Source organism: Schistocerca piceifrons, chromosome 1, assembly GCF_021461385.2.
Source record: "Schistocerca piceifrons isolate TAMUIC-IGC-003096 chromosome 1, iqSchPice1.1, whole genome shotgun sequence".
Taxonomy (NCBI): domain Eukaryota; kingdom Metazoa; phylum Arthropoda; class Insecta; order Orthoptera; family Acrididae; genus Schistocerca; species Schistocerca piceifrons.
In genome coordinates, this window is record NC_060138.1 from 1,221,463,135 (window position 1) to 1,221,482,384 (window position 19,250).

The 19,250-nt window shown below is 43.2% G+C and overlaps 1 protein-coding gene across 1 annotated transcript in view; it reads right to left on the bottom strand.

Annotated features, from left to right (window-relative positions):
* LOC124779545 (Down syndrome cell adhesion molecule-like protein Dscam2) overlaps window positions 1-19,250 on the bottom strand; it is a 291,097-nt gene that overhangs the window by 257,916 nt on the left and 13,931 nt on the right. The window contains exon 2 of the mRNA XM_047253718.1: window positions 10,162-10,282. Coding sequence (XP_047109674.1) covers window positions 10,162-10,282 — 121 coding nt within the window. The remainder of the gene's footprint in view (window positions 1-10,161; window positions 10,283-19,250) is intronic.

Here is a 19,250-nt window from a genome sequence, read left to right on the forward strand (position 1 = left end):
AACCTCAAAGTTTTTATTTCTTCTCCATGGATTTTAATACCTACTACGAATTTTTCTTTTGTTTCCTTTACTGATTGAATAACATTGGGGAGAGGCTACAACCCTGTCTCACTCCCTTCCCAACCACTGCTTCCATTTCATGTCCCACGACTCTTGTAACTGTCATATGGTTTCTGTACAAATTGTAAATAGCCTATCGCTTCCTGTATTTTACTCCTGCCACCTTTAGAATTTCAAAGAGAGTATTCCAATCAACACTGTCAAAAGCTTTCTCTAAGTCTACAAATGGTAGAAACGTAAGTTTGCCTTTTCTTAATCTATTTTCTAAGATAAGTCGTAGGGTCAGTATTGCCTCACGTGTTCCGATATTTCTACGGAATCCAAACTGATCTTCCCCGAGGTTGGCTTCTACTAGTTTTTCCATCCGACTGTGAAGAATTCACGTTAGTCTTTTGCAGCCGTGACTTATTGAACTGATAGATCGGTAATTTTCACATCTGTCAACACCTGATTTCTTTGTGATATGAATTATTATATTATTCTTGAAGTCTGAGGGTATTTCGCCTGTTTCATACATCTTTCTCACCAGATGGTAGAGTTTTGCCAGGGCTGGCTCTCCCAACGCTGTCATTAGTTCTAATGGAATGTTGTCTACTCCCAGGGCCTTGTTTCGACTCAGGTCTTTCAGTGCTCCGTCAAACTCTTCACACAGTATCATGTCTCCTATTTCATCTTCATCCACATTCTCTTCCATTTCTATAATATTGTTCTCAAGAACATCGCCCTTGTATAGACCCTCTATATACTCCTTCCACCTTCCTGTTTTCCCTTCTTTGCTTAGAACTGGTTTCCCACATGAGATTTTGATATTGATAGAGGTGGCTCTCTTTTCTCCAAAGGTCTCTTTAACTTCCCTGTAGGCAGTATCTATCTTACCCCTAGTGAGATAAGCCTCTACATCCTTACATTTGTCCTCTAGCCATCCCTGCTTAGCCATTTTGCGCTTCCTGTCGATCTCATTTTTGAGACGTTAATATTCCTTTTTGACTGCTTCATTTACTGCACTTTTGTATCTTCTTCTTTCATCAATTAAATTTAATATTTCTTCTGTTACCAAGGGATTTCTACTAGCCCTGGGATGCTTCTTCTACTGTGTTTCTTAGCCCCATTCGTGTCAATTGCTCCCTAATGCTCTTCCTGAAACTCTATACAACCTATGGTTTAGTCAGTTTATTCAGGTCGCATCTCCTTAAATTCCCACCTTTTTGCAGTTTCTTCACTTTTAATCTACAATTAATGTGATTTATATGTCAAAAATCCGCCTCAGTTGCAAAATGTTACTGGTCTTTACCCAGGTTTCAGCTAGAGCAATCTAGCCTTCTTCAGAAGCATAAAATAAGCTAATACATGCCAGAATGTAGGCTAGATTGCTCTAGCTGAAACCTGGGTAAAGACCAGTAACATTTTGCAGCTGAGGCGGATTTTCGAGGTAATAATTCATCACAGTTGCTGACAGGGCTGCAACATGTTAAAAAGTCTTACAGCAATGTGATTATTCATTACGAGACCGACAAAAGTTACACAGTTTTCCTGTGAATTTCCAAACTCTTTGCTACTTTTCGTTGCCGTACAAAACAAGCTATATCTCCCTTACGGATCAGAATGACGTCGCTTTAGACATTACCGCATAGAAGTAAAAGTCTTAAGCATGACTGTACTGATGTGAGAGTGGGTTCATCAGCTGGAGGGAGTATATCAGAAGCGACACGAGCCGACAGACACAGACAGCCGCTGCTACTACTATGGGGCTGTCGCATCGGCTGCGCGGCATGCCCGCCAGACCGGGCGGCCTCTATCCTCGCCACGGCGAGATGCCTCGTGTGACCTCAGCCTGCCCGCTCCCAGCATTCGTACTCGGGAAAGCCGTGAGCTCCAACGAGTATGATCCAGTAAAACCAATGTTCTAATTGCAACAAATTTTAAAATGTGCACATCCACAGCTAAATACTTAATGTTTTTTTTTTGAGAACCAATTCCTGGAGCTCATTTACGAGGGCCACTCAATTCATATAGTTCAATCTGTTGCACTACGGATTCATTCCAGTATCTGCGTTCATGGGTTCTGTCTTCCGGTCGGCTCAACCGCTAGAGATCGTCAAAGCGGCCAGAAGGCTTGCTAGCTCAATTGGCGTCTTAGATGGTCATGTCGCCTCTGCTTTATTTCCAGACACTTGATTTCACGAGCTGCACGTATTTAAAGGTTTGGATAATATAGTAACTAATTTATTGATTTCTCCTGCATCCCCTGTGCTATTCTTCAAGACAAAGTAACGTATGAGTAAAGCACAAATGAAATAAAGCAGAAACAATTATCTTATCATCCCGACAATGTCTGGAACACATGAGAGTTCTGAAATGATGCAGCAGAATCATCATTGTCGTTAGCACTAGTCATGAAATAGTTCATATTGTTCTTCTCCAGAAATCCGGAAAATGTAATGTAATAGGCTCACGTGAACGCGAAATCGGAATGCATTTTCTTTTGTATTGCAGTGTTCTGACAAAAGTATTTTTTGGAGTTTGATATATTGTTAAGATAAAGATCACTGTGCCCTGCTGACTGCTCGTCTAGATGGGAAGCTATTGCAAATGCCTTTAACAAAGCAAAACCTATTTGAAGTTAAAAAGTTGGGCATCTCACTGTGCTTACGGAATTTTAATGAACAAGCCCGTATTTTACAGACACGTAGGCTTAATTTCTAGAACATTAGCTTTTAAAATAGAGAGTACTGTAGGAAAACGAATATTTCTGAACAAGCAATTTCGCGATTTCTGTGTCTTTCTATGGCTTCGAATAACTCAAAGGACGCTGGCTGCGTCTGTTCTGAGCCGTCGTATTCCTCCCGCCGCTGCCGTTCATAGCTGTTCTCCTTTCCAGAAGAAGCGCCGCATGTGGTGAGGCGTCTGCAGGGCAGCAATAAGCGGAGCAGGGCGCCTTGTATTCCGCGGGCCTCCGTCCCCTTACCTCATCTCACCTCGCAGCCGGTCATTACGGGGCCGGCGCAGCGGGCAGTGGAGAAAGGGGAACTTGCGCCGCGCAGTGTGCACAGCCTGAGTGCGCCCGCTGCAAGTCAAAGGCGCGCCAGCGGGAAATCCCCGAGCAAGGCTGCCGACCGCGCCGCTTTTATTGCCCTACTCAAGTCTGTAAAAGTCCTGCCGCCGGCTGGGAGAGAGAGAGCTACGAGGGAGAAAGTGGTGGGAAATACAAGCAAAACTTCAGGGCAAGACTCGGTATTTACTCTGAACTTTCACAGTAAGATATCCCGAAGTTGTTTAATGCACTGAGCATTTGCTCTGCTTTGAGGTTTCGACTGCTAATATATTTTATCACTGTTTGCTTTCTCGTAATTTCCCTGTTGTTTTTGGAGGATGCTGGGCTAGTGAACTGCTTTTTTATGATGCTGATTAAGTATCTGACTGCAGCTATATTAAAGGAAAGAGAATCGCAAAATTGGTCTTCGTTTATTATTGGCAAGGATTTTTAGCTAGCAAGAAGTAAATCAAGTTTCGCCTGATTCTGGTTTAATAGATGATAGCATCTATCAAATTTTTTGGTCACGGTTCATATTATTAACGTGCTGAAATTTATAATTCCTATTTAAATTTGTTCAAACTCCTACTTGTCACATTGTTCAAATCGGTTTTCTACTTTCACTCAAATCATTGTTCCGTGCTGTGTTGTCTGCCCAGATAGCTGAATGGTCAACGTGACGGACTGCCCTCCTAAGGGGCCCGGGTTCGATTCCCGGCTGGGTAGTGGGTTTTCTCCGCCCAGGGACTGGGAGCTGAGTTGTCTTCATCATCATTTCATCACCATCCGTGCGCGGGTTGCCCAATGTGGCGTCGACTGTAGTAAGACCTGCACCAAGGCGGCCGGACCTGCCCCATAGGGGGCATCCCGGCCAGCCGGACCTGCCCCATAGGGGGCATCCCGGCCAATGACGCCAAGCGTTCATTTCCATTTCCGTGCTGTGTTTATATAAAGTCAGTGCTATTCAATATTACTATCATGTTCATTACTTCTGAGTAAAGTATGGATTTTTACGATGTACTGCAGTGCAAATGTACAAAATCTTCAAAATTAGAACAATAACTAATTGATGACATAAAGTAAAAAGAATCAAGGGAACAGTGATTAATACTGGAGAATATCCAAAGAGTGGTTTTTTTCATAATGAAAGACATAAACTAAACTTATACTGAATGAACTTTCAAAGAAAAGTAATTTTTACTTTCTCTAGGCCCATGCTGGATTCCACATTATGTACGGACCCTCCTGTGCTCTGTGACACGTTTAATGATTGTTGGCTATATGACTACACCTACAACATAAAAATTTATAGACTTGGTACAGACTATACGAAGAAAAGTGTCCAATAGTGAACCCCATCAAACTATAGTGAATAAAAATGCATGTTTAATTTGTATTTTCCAGGAAACGAGGGTATTAAACAATTGTTAAAACTGTCTAGAAGTCATCTGGCGTGGGCGGAAGATCAACAATTGTAAATTAATTAGTCTACATGTGCCTCTGGCTACAGAGGCATGATAAATTACAAATATAAACCAGGCAGCTGAATGAGCTAGCACTTCAGTGAAAAATGCGACTTCTGTGGTTGCCTTGGAGCGAGTAAGGCACATCAGATGGTGAGTCACTTCTGTAGTGTGAAGTGGCAGTCTGCGTTGCCTGCCTCACATAGGTTGTAGGTATGTGAGCCAACGGACAGCATGCCCCACGACATCTCATTGTGCTGACAAGGTCCGTCATTGGGCGAATACGTATGCACATATTATAGATAGTTAGGCGACGGAATGAGTCATAGGCGTGCGGAGTGGCCACGCGGTTTGAGGCGCCATGTCACGGACTGCGCGGCCCGTCTCGACGGAGGTTCGAGTCCTTCCTCAGGCATAGGTGTGTGTGTTGTTCTTAGCATAAGTTAGTTTAAGTAGTGTGTAAGTCTAGGGACCTATGACCTCAGGAGTTTGGTCCCTTAGAAATTCACACACATTTGAACTTTTGAATTGTAAGTGGGTTGTTTAGGTTTTTATGTTGGTAACGCCACTTAGCGCTCTGTATAAAAATCATTGGCTGTGCTGTGTGGAGTCTGTGGCTGGTTGGCATTGTTGTAATATTCGCTATTGTAGTGTTGGGCAGTTGGCTGTTAACAGCGCGTAGCGTTGCGCAGTTGGAGGTGAGCCGCCAGCAGTGGTGAATGTGGGGAGAGAAATGGCGGAGTTTTGAGAGCGGATGATCTGGACGTGTGTCCATCAGAGACAGTAAATTTGTAAGAATGGATGTCATGAACTGCTATATATATTATGACTTTTGAACAGTATTAAGGTAAATACATTGTTTGTTCTTTATCAAAATCTTTCATTTACTAACTATGCCTATTAGTAGTTAGTGACTTCAGTAGTTAGAATCTTTTATTTAGCTGGCAGTATTGGCGCTCGCTGTATTGCAGTAGTTCGAGTAATGAAGATTTTTGTGAGGTAAGTGATTCATGAAAGGTATAGGTTATTGTTAGTCAGGGCCATTCTTTTGTAGCGATTATTAAAAGTCAGATTGCGTTGCGCTGACAATATTATGTGTCAGTTTAGCGACGATCAGAATAAGTAAAGAGAGAAATGTCTGAGTACGTTCAGTTTTGCTCAGCAGTTTGAAAATCAACTAACGGAAGGGGTTTACTAGCACAGTAATTCATTAATTTTTCTAAGTGACCGTTTCAGAATGAATCACAGAGCTATAAGGAATGACATCATAATAAAAATATTGCTTGAGCAGTCCCTTTTAATTATTCTCCCTTCACACGTACCTGCCAAAGGCCTTTCCGCAGCGGTAACACCGATTCCCGTCAGATCACCGAAGTTAAGGGCTGTCGGGCTTGGCTATCACTTGGATGGGTAACCATCCGGTCTGCCGAGCACTGTTGGCAAGCGGGGTGCACTCAGCCCTTGTGAGGCAAACTGAGGAGTTACTTGTTTGAGAAGTAGGAGCTCCGGTCTCGTAAACTGACATACGGCTGGGAGAGCGGTGTGCTGACCACATGCCCATCCATATCCGCATCCAGAGACGCCTGGGGGCTGAGGATGACAAGGTGGCCGGTCGGTACCGTTCGGCCTTCATGGCATGTTCGGTCTGAGTTAAGTTTAGTTCATATGTATCTTGTGTGATATCATATACCCTTAATTTTTCTTCCATTGTGTAGCGTATCGGTCGTATTCGCTATGCCCCGGAGATGGTGGTGATCACAAAGTGTATTTCAGAGGCATTGTCCACAGAATTATCTGTAATGTGCGACTATTATTCATGACTTCCGAAATAGAGAAAGAAAAGTTGCTTCTATTGTGATATTCGATAGAGATCAGACGTGTGTAAAAATCACTCTTCCCAGGTTTGATGGAAAATAGTTGTACGTGATTGAATTATCAAATTTATTGTGCACTGCTTATTTGAATAAATCTGCATTGGGACATTAAGTGCCAGAGAGCCCACTGTTTTATTTATTCGCCAATAATAACTCATGTAATAGGTTATTAGGAAAGGAACTTTCACAGATTATTTAATTTTCCATGAAATTATCCTGAACTCACGACTCGGAGGATTTTTTGGTCCACGGTGAGGCAACACAGAGTCCTGCTTCGGGTAAATTTTATTAGATTAAAAATTCGTTATAACTTTGCTAGCTATTAGCCATCAAATTTTCGTGCATTGCGCTAAATACGATATTCTTCCCATCCGAATTGACGCTAACTCTGTGGCTCCAGCTTGTAGGATTAATATATGTACATGAGTTTGAACAATTTCTGGAGACTAGCAAAAGGATATGGAGGATTTGAGAACATAAAAAAACAAAATTTTATCTGTGAATATTATCAAATTACTACGATTAATTGATAGATTTTCAATTCCTGTGGAGGAATAGCGACCGTTAGAAATTAAAGTTTTGGAGACGCCGCAAGTCCCATGTAGCTTTTTCTTTATTTTACAAGTTTCACTTGACCAGCACGAGTACCTTCAAAACTGTGGAAATACGATGTGTTACTGTGGAAATACAATGTGTGACACCACCATAAAATAAGATAGCCGGCCGCTGTGGCCGAGCGGTTCTAGGCGCTTCAGTCCGGAACCGCGCTGCTGCTACAGTCGCAGGTTCGAATCCTGCGTCGGGCATGGATGTGTGTGATGTCCTTAGGTTCGTTAGGTGTACGTAGTTCTAAGTCTAGGGGGCTGATGACCTCAGATATTAAGTCCCATAGTACTTAGAGCCATTTGAATTTGAAAATAAGATAAATTCACAGATTCAACTTACAAAGTGATATATTACGTTAGTAGGCGAGGGCCTCAGGTTACAAATATCGGGCTGTGTACAGCTGCGCCTCCATACATAAAACTGGGTACATTGGTTGTGTACAGTTAAGCAGAGAGTTTACTTTGGCTGTATACAACGATCGTACTCCATTTTACGTATGATGGTTGCGCTATACACCGCCAGATAGTTCACTTCATCTGAACGCAACCAACTTGTTCTATTTTAAAGTGTGACTGCTATGTTATACAAATCCCGATATGTGTAACGTGTACCCCTTGGCTACATAATGTAAGTTATAAACTTGTAAGTTGAATCTGCGAACTTATCTTATTTTGTGGTAGTGTAACACATCGTATATGCACAGTACTGAAGCTGCTCGCGTTGACCGAGTGAAACATGTGAAATAAAGAAAAAGTTACATTGACTTGTGGTGGCGCCCACACTTTTAACCAGAGAATAATATTTCTTGTTCCAAATCAATTATTTCATTGACGAGAAGGGCTATTACGAGAAGCGTCAGTTTTCTCCGAACTAAACATGGTCTCTTAAAAACACACTTTAGGTGGTTCCCATCGGATGCCATGAACGATAATCTCTCATGCAATGAACTTGGGCTGTGTCCAGGACTAGACTTTCAGTGGATCACAAGGCAACTATTGTCGTTATTTCTGCTCACTCTAAAAGCATTCGCAAAGGGCAAGCAATGCAAGAAACTGTTCTTGGCAACAGAACGTCGTGTGTGTAGGTAGGTATCGGAAAAGCAAAACTGATGCACAATGATTTGTTGATGAACCATAATGTTATGGCTGCCTTGTCGAAAGCAGGTGTCTTGATGTCTATTCATGCAAAACGGCATTGTAGTAGTATGATCGACGGATGAAGGAAGTCTAAAAGTGCTCAGAAAAAGCCAGGAGTGAAATAAATAGGAAGTGTAGGGACGATTAAGCGATATTGCTTGGTGAAAAAGTGTGAAGAAAAAATGAAGAAGAAATGGTCTTATTGAAAACAGATTCAACACACAGGCGAGTTTAAATAACGTTTGATGAAATTAAAAGCAAGGGCGACACCATTATGAGTGCAAAAGGAATTTCACTGTTAAACTCAGAGGATAGAGCGAATAGATGGAGCAATACACTTAAGGCCTCTACAAGTAACTGTCTGATGACGTGACTCAACAAGAAATGGCAGTCCATGTGGAAGACATACGGGCCAGTGGAGCCAAAGTATAACAGAATTTTGGAAGACTTTCGATCAAATAAAAAGGAAGGCGCAAGTAACTTTCTTTCGAAAGGTCTAAAATCGTTGAAGCATATGCTAAAGAAACAACTACTCACGTCGTTTTGCAGAATGTGAGAGTCCAAACATAAGAACACACTTTCGGAAAAATATCATCCCGAAGACCGCAAGGGCAAAACTGCCGTACAGTTAGCTTAACAACTCACGCATCAAAGTTGCTGACAAGAATCATATAAAGAAGAATGGAAAAGAAAACTGAAGACATGTTGGACGACGATCACCTTGGTCTCAGGAAAGGTAAAAGCACGACAGAGGCATTTCAGACGTTGTGCTGAATAATGAGTACATGATTTAATGAAAATCAAGGCACTTTCATAGGATTTATCGGCCTATAAAAAGTGTTCGACCATGTAAAATGGTGCAAGATATTCAAATATCAGAAAAGTAGGAGTAAGCTGAAGGGAAAACGGGGAAATACAATATGTGGAAAACCCGAGGGGGGCTAATAAGAATGGAGACCAAGAAGGAAGTGCTTGGATTAAATGACCAGAAGACAAGGATGCTGTCTTTCGTGCGTACTGCTCAATCTGTTCATCGAAGAAACTATGAGGGAAATAAAACAAAGCTTTACGAGTGATATTAAAATTTAGGGTGAAATGATATCGATTACGAGATTCGCTGATATAACTTCCCTTAGTGAAAGTGAAGAAGAATTACAGGACCTATGGCAGGGATAAACAGTCTGGAGTAACGACCGCGGACTGATGGTAAAGCGAAGAATGACGAGAATAATGAGGAGCATCAGAAATGTGATCAGCTATAAACTTGTCATAATCCGTGGCTACAAGGTAGATGAAGTGAAGGAATCTTGCTATCTTGGAAGCAAAATAATACGTGACAGACGAAGCAAGGAGCACGTAAAAAAAAGCAGACAAGAACAGGCAAGGAGGGATTTTCTGGCCAAAGGAGTTCTTCTAGTATGACATAGCCTTAATTTGAGGAAGAAGTTTCCGAGAATGTACGTTCAGAGCACAGCGTTGGATCGTTGTGAATAATGGTTGGGAAAGTCGGAGCAGAAGAGATTGTGATATACCTATGCAACAAGTAACTGAGGATGTGGGTGCAAGTGTTAACTTGAGATGAGTAGGTTGGCCCAGGAGAACATGGCGCACTACTTAAAACCAGCCAGAAGATTGATGTCCAAATAAAAAAAAGTGAAATCTCTTCTGGAATTATGATTCTGTACAGAAATACTGGGACACGTCGTTGAAACTTCCACATCACCAAGACGGCCAGCGATCGCCGTGTAGTCATCTGTAGGCGAACTGTGTAAATTTTCTTTGGTTGTCTTGTGCCTGAAGAGAGGACAGGGGAATTGAATGCAATATTAGCGGGACTGGGAAACGGCCTAGTATCATTCTGAGACGGTAGTTTAGTGGGCTGATGTTCACTCAGTTAGTGCAGATCCGATACCAGTCTGGTTCGCCTTTCCGTCTCGCAGTCTGCCTACCTTTCGGCGGTATCACGTACAAATATCTTGGAGAGTACTCACGAGAAGGTGGGCGGTGGGTGCCCCTGGGCAGCGCAGCCCAGCGTCACGTGCTGCCCCTGCTCCACCGTCAGTGACGTCATCGAGCGCTGCGTCAGCCGTGGCGGCATCCCGCCTGTCGCCTCTGTAAACAAAAGCGAAACGACATCTGCCGTGAACACCAGACACAATTCGTGCATCGGGAGACGCCGGTTGCTACAACACCTAGAGCGCCTCTCGGTGTTGAAAAAACAAAAATAGCTCCCAAATTAGCTCCCATGTCCTTAAAATATCAATTCACAAAATGACCCAAGTCCCTCCACAAGTAGTAATTACGAAAAATAAATAAAAAACAAATAGAGGGAAATATCTAGTATAGAAAGCAAAGGAAAAGGAAAATTTAATTATAAATTTTAGGAACATGGGAAGGCGGAAAAACAGTAGAAAATATTAAAATATTAGTTATTCCAATACGTAAGAAAATCAATATTATAGTCATAGAACGTAGGTCTTGGACACCAAAGAAAGTGTTTATTAAAGTATAGATAGCCATACGTTGTAATTACGATACTCCAGTCTCTAGTCTGTTCTAGTTCGGAAGTTCTTTAGGACGTACAGCTTTAGAGAACAACAATTGGGACTTTATTAAACGGGTATCAAGAATAGATCGCGACGAGATTGTTTTTGTGGATTGTCAATTCAAGACTTTAATTTGGACATTTATCAGGTTAGATAAACGGGAAGGTGAATAGTAATCTCTTTGGCTTTAATGTCAGTTCGCATGAATATTTAAACGCTTTACTGAATTGAGAATTTTAACCGGATTCGGACATTGAATTGTGATAGTGGGAAATTTTAACTTCACGCGACTAGTGATCATAGTTAATGATAGTTTGCGGATATTAAATAGAAATAATTTATTTACCGAAAGTGACAGGATATCATCTAACATCTGTGATGCTAGCGGGAATCCTACTTAGACATCTAATTAAAGAACTTCATTGAATGAGATCGTATGAGTGAACCTATTTACTAATAATTCTTGTCAATAAACTGACGTTGTTAATTTGAAACATAATACAAGTCTTGAACATTAATTTAACTTAGATTAACAAACGTTAAGCTTACGTGATCTATGCCAAGAACAAACTAGCGATTCGTATCTAAAACAATTGAACGAAAGGTTAAAGTATCGTCATCTGTAAACATTGGTATTAAAGCTACTAACGATTTTTTCTCTCAGAGTTTGGAGGACTATACGTGTAGTGATCCACGTTTAACATTGGGTTTTAAAAGTAATCAAACTAATACTTTGCAGGGACAATATTAAGTAAAAGTAAAACCCTTCAACGACAGTCAATGTGTAAAAAATGAAATCAAACTTTCACCTATTAGACTAAAAAGCGAAAACAAAAAAAGAGCTGCTACATTGCCTTTGAGGAAAAAAGAGAAATTTGAAGTCGGTGTCCAACGTGAACACGTGAGGTGCAAAAATAGAGTGTATTCGTAACTCTACTGACAAAGTTTCGGAGGATATTCAGGTTTATTTTCTAAGTATTTAGGTATAAGGGGTCCATTGTATCCAGAGGCAGAGTAATAATGTAATTGTGACTTAGTCAGCTTATGACCAAATTTGCTTGTGTGAAAGAACGTACACAGCAGCCCAAAAGCCTGGAATATGCGATCGCCAAAAAGCTCAAGAAAAAAAAAACATATAGTAATGCAAATATCTTACAGACGAAAACTGTGCACTCTTGTGGAACTGCCGTCACTGCGGGAAGACCTCAGTATAACGTCATTGTGCCGCTTTTTCCACTCACGAGATTGGAAACCGGCCAACTCGGCATCAATACGTATCCACACTGCAGTACATCACTGGTACTGTACAACTGATAGTGCCGGAAAACCAGCCCCGAGTCAGAGCGGAGCAGTACTGAATGCAAGGTTTAGGGCGACGAGTAAAGTGGGAACTAATGTTTTGAAATGCAACTAACAGGAGTGATTGGAACAAGATTGGAGACAAAACATAACGACATACTTTCGGCATTTGCCGTCTTGTGTAGATATTTTCAGTGCAACACAGATACTAAGATAAACACGATTAGAAATCAAAAGAAATGCATTTACTCTGTAACGAACCAACCGGAACTACCGTTGGATGTTCTTAAATACTCAAAAAATATTCTACTCTCATCGGTGGAGTTCAGGTACATACTGTATTTACAAATGATAGCCACAAAATGCATATCTTCACTGTCGCAAGTGATATTTCTTAGTCAGAAAGAATATAACAATTGACGAAGCATTATGTGACCATAGTTGAAGATTTCTGACTCTTGGATCCACATTTTTTGATATGCTCACTGAAGACCAAAGTTACCACGCACAGAGCTACCTAAGAAATCGTTTAAATCACTAATCTGATACACAATTTAATTCAAAACAAAGTGGAACTAGAGGAGCAAGATTTTGTGTTTAGTTAGAATAACACGGATTTATGTGATGTAAAATTATCCAGTATTTATTGGATATTTTGCTGGCATCTACATACTAGACCTTCAGAAGTAGGGGTCCAGATTGCTGTACACACCGGTACCTCTAATACCCAGTAGCACGTCCTCTTCCATTGATGCATGCCTGTATTCGTCGTGGCTTACTATCCACAAGTTCATCAAGACACTGTTGGTCCAGATTGTCCCACTCCTCAACGGCGATTCAGCGTAGATACCTCAGAGTGGTTGTTGGGTCACGTCGTCTGTTAACAGCCCTTTTCAATCCATCCCAGGCATATTCGATAGTGTTTATGTCTGGAGAACATGCTGGTCGAGCGATGTCGTTATCCTGAAGGAAGTCGTTCACAAGATGTGCACGATGGCAGCGCGAATTGAAGTCCATGAAGACGAATGCCTCGCCAATATGCTGCCGATATGGTTGCACTATCGGTCGTTCCGCGACCACCAGCGGCGTACGTCGCCCCCAGATATTGCCAGCTCAAAACAGCAGGGGATCTCCACCTTTCTGCGCTCGCTGTACAGTGTGTCTTACACGTTCAGCCTGACCGGGGTGCCTCCAAACACTTCTCCGACGATTCTCTGGTTGAAGGCATATGCGACACTCATCGGTGAAGAGAACGTGATGCCAATCCTGAGCGGTCCATTCGGCATGTTTTTGGGCCCATCTGTACCGCGCAGCATGGTGTCGTAGTTGCAAAGATAGACCTCGACATGGACGTTAGGAGTGAAGTTGCGCATCTTGCAGCCTGTTACGCACTGTTGGAGTCGTAACACGACGTTCTGTGGCTTGACGGAAAGCATTATTCAACATTGTGGCGCTGCCGTCCAGGGTTCCTCCGAGCCATAATCCGTAGGTAGCGGTCATCCACTGCAGTAGTAGCCCTTGGGCGGCCTGAGCTAGGCATGTCATCGGCAGTTCCTGTCTCTCTGTATGTCCTCCATGTCCGAACAACATCGCTTTGGCTCACTCCGAGACGCCTGGACACTTCCCTTGTTGAGAGCCCTTCCTGGAACCAAGTAACGGTGCGGACGCCATCGAACCGCGGTATTGAGCGCCTAGGCATGGTTGAACTACAGACAACACGAGCCGTTTACCTCCTTCCTAGTGGAATGAGCGGAACTGATCGGCTGTGGGACCCCTCCGTCTAATAGGCACTTCTTATGCATGGTTGTTTACATCTTTGGGCGGGTTTAGTGACATATCTGAACAGTCAAAGGGGCTGTGTCTGTGATACAATGTCCACAGTCAACGTCTATCTTCAGGAGTTCTGGGAACCAGGGTGATGTAAAACATTTTTTGATGTATGTAGTACGTTACAGATTGTTTAATTCATAAATTTCTGGCGTATTATAGTATTTGAGAGTTGTAGCATCTCGTTTTAGTACCTGAATAGTGTAAATTCGCGTAGTCGTTTGTCTTCTGTTTTTGTTTTGAACGGCCAGTGTCGGTTGGTCACAGTCAGTGTGCTCCCTGCCGTCGTTGGATAAGCAGCTGCAGCAGCAAGTCGTACACTCCTAGCTCTCTCATTTGTTACATAGTTTAATTCTTAATTTCTTTGCGTGTTTTTGGTACTTGCATTGTTTAGTTCATAAATTTCTGGCGTATTATAGTATTTGAGAGTTGTAGCATCGCGTTTTAGTACCTGAATAGAGTAAAATCGCGTAGTCTCCTTCCGCCGCCGAGCAGTGTGTCAGCAGTGCGCAAGTAGTAGCATTACTGCATTTACTAGGCAGTCTTGTATTTTAATAACCGTTTAAATTTTGTGTCGATTTGTTTGCGCTCTCTGTAGATTAGTTCAGACGTTCTTTGCACAACAATTTTTAGCATGGATAGGGACTGCAACTGCTGTGTTCGGATGCAGGCTTAGTTGGCATCCCTTCGCTCCCAGCTTCAGGCAGTTTGGCTTCGGCACACAGCTTGAGGCTGTTGCCAATGGGCATCACTGTGGGGTTCCGGATGGGGGTTTGTCGGGGACGGCCAGCTCGTCCCACGCATCCCCCGATCGGACTACGACTGTGGCTGCGCGGGATATTGCCCGCATTGAGGCTGATCCCTCACCTGTGGTAGAGTGGGAGGTCATCTCAAGGTGTGGCAGGGGGCGAAAGACATTCCGGAGGGCTGAACGGAAGGCCTCTCCAGTTTGTCTGACGAACCGGTTTCAGGCTCTGTCTCAGGCTGATACTGATCTTCAGCCTGACATGGCTGCTTGTCCTGTTCCAGAGGTTGCCCCTCAGTCTGCAAGATCCGGGCGGTCGCAGAGGGTGGGCTTACTGGTAGTTGGGAGCTCCAACGTCAGGCGCGTAATGGGGCCCCTTAGGGATATGGCAGCCAGAGAGGGGAAGAAAACCAATGTGCACTCAGTGTGCTTACCGGGGGGAGTCATTCCAGATGTGGAAAGGGTCCTTCCGGATGCCATGAAGGGTACAGGGTGCACCCATCTGCAGGTGGTCGCTCATGTCGGCACCAATGATGTGTGTCGCTATGGATCGGAGGAAATCCTCTCTGGCTTCCGGCGGCTATCTGATTTGGTGAAGACTGCCAGTCTCGCTAGCGGGATGAAAGCAGAGCTCACCATCTGCAGCATCGTCGACAGGACTGACTGCGGACCTTTGGTACAGAGCCGAGTGGAGGGTCTGAATCAGAGGCTGAGACGGTTCTGCGACCGTGTCGGCTGCAGATTCCTCGACTTGCGCCATTGGGTGGTGGGGTTTCGGGTTCCGCTGGACAGGTCAGGAGTCCATTACACGCAACAAGCGGCTACACGGGTAGCAGGGGTTGTGTGGCGTGGGCTGGGCGGTTTTTTAGGTTAGATGGCCTTGGGCAAGTACAGAAAGGGCAACAGCCTCAACGGATGCAGGGCAAAGTCAGGACATGCGGGGACCAAGCAGCAATCGGTATTGTAATTGTAAACTGTCGAAGCTGCGTTGGTAAAGTACCGGAACTTCAAGCGCTGATAGAAAGCACCGAAGCCGAAATCGTTATAGGTACAGAAAGCTGGTTGAAGCCAGAGATAAATTCTGCCGAAATTTTTACAAAGGTACAGACGGTGTTTAGAAAGGATAGATTGCATGCAACCGGTGGTGGAGTGTTCGTCGCTGTTAGTAGTAGTTTATCCTGTAGTGAAATAGAAGTGGATAGTTCCTGTGAATTATTATGGGTGGAGGTTACACTCAACAACCAAGCTAGATTAATAATTGGCTCCTTTTACCGACCTCCCGACTCAGCAGCATTAGTGGCAGAACAACTGAGAGAAAATTTGGAATACATTTCACATAAATTTTCTCAGCATGTTATAGACTTAGGTGGAGATTTCAATTTACCAGATATAGACTGGGACACTCAGATGTTTAGGACGGGTGGTAGGGACAGAGCATCGAGTGACATTATACTGAGTGCACTATCCGAAAATTACCTCGAGCAATTAAACAGAGAACCGACTCGTGAAGATAACATCTTGGACCTACTGATAACAAACAGACCCGAACTTTTCGACTCTGTAAATGCAGAACAGGGAATCAGTGATCATAAGGCCGTTGCAGCATCCCTGAATATGGAAGTTAATAGGAATATAAAAAAAGGGAGGAAGATTTAGCAAGAGTAATAGAAGGCAGATTTCAGACTACCTAACAGATCAAAACGAAAATTTCTGTTCCAACACTGACAATGTTGAGTGTTTATGGAAAAAGTTCAAGGCAATCGTAAAATGCGTTTTAGACAGGTACGTGCCGAGTAAAACTGTGAGGGACGGGAAAAACCCACCGTGGTACAACAACAAAGTTAGGAAACTACTGCGAAAGCAAAGAGAGCTTCACTCTAAGATTAAACGCAGCCAAAACCTCTCAGACAAACAGAAGCTAAACGATGTCAAAGTTAGCGTAAGGAGGGCTATGCGTGAAGCGTTCAGTGAATTCGAAAGTAAAATTCTATGTACAGACTTGACAGAAAATCCTAGGAAGTTCTGGTCTTACGTTAAATCAGTAAGTGGCTCGAAACAGCATATCCAGAAACTCCGGGATGATGATGGCATTGAAACAGAGGATGACACGCGGAAAGCTGAAATACTAAACACCTTTTTCCAAAGCTGTTTCACAGAGGAAGACCGCACTGCAGTTCCTTCTCTAAATCCTCGCACAAACGATAAAATGGCTGACATCGAAATAAGTGTCCAAGGAATAGAAAAGCAACTGGAATCACTCAACAGAGGAAAGTCCACTGGACCTGACGGGATACCAATTCGATTCTACACAGAGTACGCGAAAGAACTTGCCCCCCTTCTAACAGCCGTGTACCCCAAGTCTCTAGAGGAACGGACGGTTCCAAATGATTGGAAAAGAGCACAGGTAGTCCCAGTCTTCAAGAAAGGTCGTCGAGCAGATGCACAAAACTATAGACCTATATCTCTGACGTCGATCTGTTGTAGAATTTTAGAGCATGTTTTTTGCTCGAGTATCATGTCGTTTTTGGAAACCCAGAATCTACTATGTAGGAATCAACATGGATTCCGGAAACAGCGATCGTGTGAGACCCAACTCGCTTTATTTGTTCATGAGACCCAGAAAGTATTCGATACAGGCTCCCAGGTAGATGCTATTTTTCTTGACTTCCGGAAGGCGTTCGATACAGTTCCGCACTGTCGCCTGATAAACAAAGTAAGAGCCTACGGAATATCAGACCAGCTGTGTGGCTGGATTGAAGAGTTTTTAGCAAACAGAACACAGCATGTTGTTATCAATGGAGAGACGTCTACAGACGTTAAAGTAACCTCTGGCGTGCCACAGGGGAGTGTTATGGGACCATTGCTTTTCACAATATATATAAATGACCTAGTAGATAGTGTCGGAAGTCCCATGCGGCTTTTCGCGGATGATGCTGTGGTATACGGAGAAGTTGCAGCATTAGAAAATTGTAGCGAAATGCAGGAAGATCTGCAGCGGATAGGCACTTGGTGCAGGGAGTGGCAACTGACCCTTAACATAGACAAATGTAATGTATTGCGAATACATAGAAAGAAGGATCCTTTATTGTATGATTATATGATAGCGGAACAAACACTGGTAGCAGTTAATTCTGTAAAATATCTGGGAGAATGCGTGCGGAACGATTTGAAGTGGAATGATCATATAAAATCAATTGTTGGTAAGGCGGGTACCAGGTTGAGATTCATTGGGAGAGTCCATCAACAAAGGAGGTGGCTTACAAAACACTCGTTCGACCTATACTTGAGTATTGCTCATCAGTGTGGGATCCGTACCAGATCGGGTTGACGGAGGAGATAGAGAAGATCCAAAGAAGAGCGGCGCGTTTCGTCACAGGGTTATTTGGTAACCGTGATAGCGTTACGGAGATGTTTAACAAACTCACGTGGCAGACTCTGCAAGAGAGGCGCTCTGCATCGCGGTGTAGCTTGCTCGCCAGGTTTCGAGAGGGTGTGTTTCTGGATGAGGTGTCGAATATATTGCTTCCCCCTTACTTATAGCTCCCGAGGAGATCACGAATTTAAAATTAGAGTCGAGCGCGCACGGAGGCTTTCAGACAGTCGTTCTTCCCGCGAACCATACGCGACTGGAACAGGAAAGGGAGGTAATGACAGTGGCACGTAAAGTGCCCTCTGCCACATACCGTTGGGTGGCTTGCGGAGTATAAATGTAGATGTAGATGTAACATAGTAAGTCAGCTATTAAACTCATAACCTGTCTACGTCTTGAAACAGTATAGTTTATGACGTATAAATTTCCCACACTGCATATATCGAGTGTTGCGGAATTATAGGACATAATGGTTTATGACAGACTTTACACTTAATTTCACATCTATTCGAAAAATTTTCTCGCTAAGAACTCAGCACAAAATAATAAAAGGAAGAAAATGTTATTGTTTACATTTTGGTTGTTCATACAGTAAAACCGCCGTATCAGTTATGACACTTAAAGTACTTCTTTAAGTATTTCTTAACTGGTAACTGTATTCGCACCACACTTTATAGAAAGTATCCACATGCACCGCAGAGTGTACCTGTTCATTTATATCGCTGTACCATACATACTCCTAGTCCATGAGATATGATGTGGTAAAGACTGAGATGCAACAGAAACTAATTTTTCTTAAAACGGAGCTCAAATTATCCAGACTATACTCATCCACTGTTTGGTAATGAGAGCATTTAGCGACTTTCAGTGAGTTTTTGTTTCGAGTTTTTCAGTAGTCTCTGGCTGAAAAATCCAAAACTGCGAGCGGCGTTCAATGAATAATGTAACACATTTTCTTCTCTGCCAGTTTCGGTTTTCCCGCTTCAGCCCCTGTAGTTTTATGAAGTTACGATAGGTGTCGCCGCTATACGCAGCCTTCAAAATGGAGTCTGGAACTGAAGGTCGTTCCAAGCACGGAGTTCTCATTGAGCTTCTCGTGGCGAGCAACAAGGACGTCGCAGATATTCATAGGGGCTTGCGGAATGTCTTCGGAGACCTGGCAGTGAACAAAAGCACGGTGAGTCGTTCGACGATGCTCTCTCATCATCGCAACAATGTCGCCCAAAGCTGTCCGACGTGCCACATTGTGGTCGACTGGACACAGCTGAGAGTCCTGCGATGTGTTCGTCGCCA